This window comes from Plecotus auritus (assembly GCF_963455305.1).
Source record: "Plecotus auritus genome assembly, chromosome: 4".
Taxonomy (NCBI): domain Eukaryota; kingdom Metazoa; phylum Chordata; class Mammalia; order Chiroptera; family Vespertilionidae; genus Plecotus; species Plecotus auritus.
In genome coordinates, this window is record NC_137775.1 from 130,856,538 (window position 1) to 130,862,537 (window position 6,000).

Here is a 6,000-nt window from a genome sequence, read left to right on the forward strand (position 1 = left end):
CAATTCTGGGGCGCTGTTTATCCGAGGCTCCTGAGGACTCCTTTAGTCTCTCAGTCCCCGCCAGAGTGTCATTCTGGGATTTATAAAGGTCTTCATTGCACAGAGGATATTGCAACATTAAGGACTTGGGTGGCATGTCCTTTATCACTCATCACACTGGGGGACCCATGACTAGAAATCCAGGCCTCTTCCTTTTGTTGTTTGCTCCCAGCATGGAATAGCGGTCTCAGTAGAAAACCAGCCATTCACCTCTGGAAACAATTCATCTGATTTCTTTCAAGAGAAATACAATTTCATCTGATCTGATGGGTTCAATGATACTTCTTAAGATAAATGATGAAAATATCAGCATCATAATACAACGAAACCGATTCTTTCCGTTTCATCGCATTGGAAAGCATTACAGCCCACTTATTGCTTCTGTCTCCTTCCCTAATGCTATTGGTCCTTGGCTCAAGGAGATGGGAAGCGTTCTGCATCTTTTCCCACACCATGCAGACCCTGCTCAGCCTCCTGGCTCAGCCTCCTGGTCAGCTTCCTCGCTGCCTCAGAACCTTTGGGAATACGAGGACCTGGGGAGGGGCCTCAGAGCCGGTACTTTTCCCACACTCCCCAGGTGCTCTGCAGTGTGGGAACCTCCAGTGTAGAACTGCAGCTACCTAGTCCCTTCGAGCTTTGAAAGAAACTCGGGCCCCAGTTCTCTCTCATTCCATTTGTAGATCTAGATTTGAACATGTGTTCTTCCTGAGACATTTTTAAATGTGTGGTTAGTTCTACACTGAGTGGCCAGATTATTATGATCTCTGAACGCATAATAATCTGGCCACTCAGTGTATATCCTATATAATAAAAGGCTAATATGCAAATTGTCCCCTCGACCAGGAGTTCGACCAGCAGGCAGGCTGGCCAACCACCCATGTCCCCTCCCCCTGGCCAGGCTGGCCGGACCCCACCCATGCACGAATTCATGCACCAGGCTATATATATATATATATATATTTATATATATATATATATATATATGCACACTAAGTAGCCAGATTATTATACGTTCAGAGATCATAATAATCTGGCCACTCAGTGTATAAATGGGCAGTCCCTGGCTCACCTGTGCATGTAAGGGAAACAGCATTAGTTAAGGAGGGCCTCATTTGTTCAAATGGGGAGGAAGCCAGAGGACATATAAAGCCACCAGGTAAATATGATGCCTCTTCCTACAACATTGGGTCTTTTTAAATTAGTTTTTTAAAATTACAACAGATTTGTAATTTTTTTTTTTAAATTACAACAACAGGGGGACTAGGTCACGTGGATTTTATGCTTAACATGAAACTTCAAACAAGTTTCTGACTTGAGACCTCTGGAGGTGAGAAAGCACACGTCCCTTCTCTCAGCGGTGCCTCTGCCTGCATTAAAGGTTATCCTTGAGCTGTGGTTGGCAAACTGTGGCTCGCGAGCCACATGCGGCTCTTTGGCCCCTTGAGTGTGGCTCTTCCACAAAATACCACGGCCTGGGCAAGTCTATTTTGAAGAAGTGGTGTTAGAAGTTTAAATTTAAAAAATTTGGCTCTCAAAAGAAATTTCAGTCGTTGTACTGTTGATATTTGGCTCTGTTGACTAATGAGTTTGCCAACCACTGTCCTTGAGCATTGATTCCTGAATACGTGGGCCCATGAGGTTAAACTGAACACCCATGTGAAACCACTACAGAGAACTGGCTCCAAGAGGACCCTGCACAAGGATGTTGAACGAGTTGCTGCCAGGAGCCACTCAAGCACTTGCCATCTAAGATGAGCACTTTCCATTCCTACCACTCTTCAGGACATAGTCACAAAAGAGAATTCCTTATCCTATTGCTTTTTTAAACAGTATTTTATTTAGAACAGGAGGTTGGCAGATCAGGAAAAGGAAATAGCCGTGTGAAGACACCAGGGCTCTCACTGACCAGTCTCATTGTACGAGCAATTTGTAAAACATTCTTGAACTTATGGAACCCCAGATGGCCTTCCTTGCCCCAGGAGGGCTTAGTTCTCCCTAGGACACCCATTTTTTCAAGCTTCTCCTGATGAAGAAGAAACAAATCCAAGGCCCAAGCCCAGGAGTAAAGATTTCTGAGCAGGGGGTCCTGATAGACACACAAGATCCCTTCCACCCTGAGGTGCCTTGAACCCGCTGCCTTGGTCTGTCCCCTCAATCCTGGCCAAGTACCCTCTCCGACTACTCTGCGTACCATCTCATTAATCTTCCAGAAGATGGGCTGGGAATGGCGCCTCTGCTCTCCACAGGGCCTTGGGAGTGGGGGAGGGGCCCTTTATCGACTCAACTAGCCTGATGTCAGACTCCCTTCTCTACCTTTTGACTTCCTGCTTTTCCTGCGACTCCCCGTCATTCAGCCACACTTTGCAGGCTACCCAGGCTCCTCTGCCCTGCCTTTGCTCATGCTCTTCTCTTTTCCTTTGATCTGGAATTGCCTCCCTGTAAACCCTGCCTGGCAGGGCTCTGCCCCATGAAGTCTTCCTGGATTCTTCACCCGCCCCTCAGCGAGGTGTGATTTCCCCTTCCTCCTCGTGGCACTTGGCATGTTCTTCTCAGCTGTGTCCTTGAAGAAAGAATATTGGACTGAGAGTCAGAAACCCAGGTTCCTATCCCGGCACAGTCACTCACTGTCTCTGTGACATGGGCAAGCCCCCTAACTCCTCTGTGCTTTCAGTTTCCTTATCTGAGAAAGGGGATAATCATAGCTCACTAGGTGCAGTGAGGGTAAATGACAGTACATGGAAATGAACTTGTCAGCAAAAATGCAATGATTAATTCTCTGCTTTTCATTACCTTTCCTACTTGTCTCTCAGCCATTTGAGGAAAGAGACCATAGCTTGCTCATTATTATATACTACTAGAGGCCCGTTGCATGAAGAGATTCGTGCAATATGCTTTCTTTCCAGCACTGGTTTTCCTCCGGTAACCGGGACCCAGGCCTTTGCTCTGGCCAGAGTCTGCCTTCTTTGTCTTTGCTGCAGACTCAGGCCAGAGTCTGCCATCTTCGCTGCAGACTGCCATCTTTGTCATTGCTGCAGACTCCGGCTGGAGTCTGCCATCTTCGTCTTCACTGCAGACTCCGGAGTCTGCAGTCTTGTCTTCACTGTGGCACTCCGCTCCTGTAGATCCCTTCACCCGCCCGCCCTCCCTCTCATAGCAGGCGTCCTGCCCCACCTGGCCACTCACTCCGCGCCCGGAGCTGCTGGGCGGCCGCCATCTTTGGCCTTCTAATTTACATACTCACTCTGATTAGTTGTGGGCATAGTGGAGATACGGTCAATTTACATATTTGTCTATTATTAGGTAAGATTAGCATTGTTGCAGTACTGTTAATACATTATTGTTATTATATTTCTAATGGTTAATGTTTATGGAGCACGTATAATTGTGTTGGGCGCCATTCTAGGTGCTTTATATGGATTAATTAATTTTTCCAATAACCCTAAGCGGTAGGTACTATTATTATCCCACTTTACAGAGGAGAAAACCAAGCATTGCACAGAGCCTGCAATGAGTGAAGAACTGAATGAGACAAACACTGTTGGCATTGCCCACCCGATGATTGTTTTTCTCCCTCTTGATTTTGTGTCCTACTTTCTTTCTTTGGAGGTAAATGCACAATAGGAGGAAGTCTTGATTGGACTCTGAAAGACGTGAGATCTCCTAGGGCTTCCTATTGTCATGAAGAAGCTCAGTGAGTTCCAAGTGGACAGAGATCGGGTCTGTCTCATTCTCCATCATATTCCTAGGGCCCAGAACAACGCCCAGTGATCCATCGTTTAGCGAATAGATAAACCAAGTCATTTATAAACAGCAGATGCATGACCACTAAAGCCACACAGATCGCTCAGGAGATGGTGAGCAGTGTTCTTCTTCCTCCCTCAGGCAGTACTACGAGATGCTGTACAACACGGCTGATGAGCTCCTGAACCTGGTGGTGGACCAGGGCGTGAAGTACACGGAGCTGGAGTACATCCATGCCTTGACCTTGCTGCACCGCAGCCAGACGGGCGTGGGAGACCAGACCACCCAGAACACGAGGCTGCAGCGGCTCAAGGAGATCATCTGCGAGCAGGCTGCCATCAAGCAGGCCACCAAGGATAAGAAGATAACCACGGTGTAGCGGGGGGGTTTGGAGGGGTACTGTGTGGGGTCAGGGGTGGGGTGGTCACTTCTGGTTATTTAGTCAAACTTACACTTATTTTTTTCTTTGGCATGTTATTTGGTATATTCTGAGCTGACGTAGTGGAGAGATGCTTTAGTGGAGAGAAGGTGTAAAGTTTTTTCCTCTTTAGTTTTGGCTTTTCATATACACTCCAGAGGGAGTTTGCAGTACAGAATGTTTTGATTTAACGTCTACTTTGATGAGGTCAATTCCAAAGGGACTTGGGTGGGACCAGGAGGAAGGTTGTGTCAATGGGATGCTGAGAAAATAAATGCACAAGTTACTGATGCCCAGCAGTCTTTGGGAGGCAGGCTGCTACCTAAGCCTCAGTCTCTTCCTAAATCTGCTTCACAGGTTCTCTTACAGGAACAGTAGGAATCTTACCCTCTTGACCTTGTCAGTTTTCAGTTCAGTGAAATAAGTGTATGTGCATTGCTTTCTGTCTCGGTTGCCAAGATCAAATGAGTGAGTGGCTTCTCCGCTGGATGGAGTTCTCAGCAAACTTGCCTGAGCAGAACAGTAGCACCTCCGAGCTGGGAAAGAGCCCTCTGTGTGGGGGGGGTTTTTTTGTTTTGTTTGTTTGTTTGTTTGTTTTATTTCAGAGAGGAAGGGAGAGGGAGAGAGATAGAAACATCAATGATGAAAGAGAATCATTGATTGGCTGCTTCCTGCACACCCCCTACTGGGGATCGAGCCCGCAACCTGAGCATATGCCCTGACCCAGAACCTAACTGTGACCTCCTGGTTCATAGGTCGATGCCCAACCACTGATCCACACCGGCCAGGCATGCCCTAGGTTTTTTATATGCAGTGGCTCGTCCACAGCTTATGAGTTGGTCTTTACCTTTTAATTTTTATTTCTGCTGTTGTATCAAAACCAAGAGCCATCAAATTAATGACAAAAATGGCAGAATGAAAGGTGATTCAGTCGTCTTCTTGATTTTCTCCCCGCACTTTCTGAGAAAATAACAGCTAGAAAACTTTTCATCTCACTGGGCACATTGGGTATGAGCGATGCTTAGGTGCTCATTTACCCTCCTATGAGCCCCTTGGTCTTTCTCACCTTAGGAAGTAGCCCGTCTGCTCAGCTGAGTGCTAGGAAGAGGGGCAGCTATGGCATCCCCCCTCCGTGTGCCAGCCAGCCGAGTCCATTTCTGAAACGTTCCTGGTTGGTATGAGTGCTTACTGCTCCTGCCACATGGCCTCACCACTGTCCCAGGGTCGCCAAGTGCTGTTGGCACCCTTGGGTGATCTGTCACAGAAGAAAGCGTGCACTGGCTGCAACACACCTTGAACACACATGGGAGGGAGAGCAGCAGGGACTTTGATGCACGTGGTCCTTCCTCACACCCTAATGGTCCAGAATTTGACACCTGTTTGTACAACCTTGGTCTTGGTGGGAACAAAAGAAAATTAAAGTGTTTGAGAAGCTTAAACGTGGTGTGTTGTTTTTCTTGTATTCTTTATTCAACAAACATTTCCTGAGCCATCTATGTGCCAGTGCTGGTGGGCGTGGGCTGGCTCTATACACGAGAACACACATCACTTTCATAGGCCAGCGTATGAGAACCGGCTGAGCTCCCACAGCACAACCCTTGAGGGGGCCAGTAACTCAGAAACCTGGGGGTCCTCCACCTGGGGCACTGCCCCCTGCTGAGTGTCCTCAGTCCTTGGAGCCCCAGATCCTCTCCGGGACCTCCTGTCTGAATATTTCCTCAGCCTGACTGGCACTGATTTACGTTTCAGATGGCCCGGGAAGAATCCTCAAGCACAGCCAAGTTGAATTGGCAACTGATCCT

General features: G+C 47.6%; 1 protein-coding gene across 1 annotated transcript in view; it reads left to right on the forward strand.

Annotated features, from left to right (window-relative positions):
* EXOC4 (exocyst complex component 4) overlaps positions 1-5,634 on the forward strand; it is a 771,568-nt gene extending 765,934 nt beyond the window's left edge. Inside the window, exon 18 of the mRNA XM_080666468.1 lies at positions 3,922-5,634. Within this exon, the coding sequence (XP_080522594.1) occupies positions 3,922-4,159 (238 nt within the window). The 3' untranslated portion in view covers positions 4,160-5,634. The remainder of the gene's footprint in view (positions 1-3,921) is intronic.
* Positions 5,635-6,000: the final 366 nt, after the last annotated feature.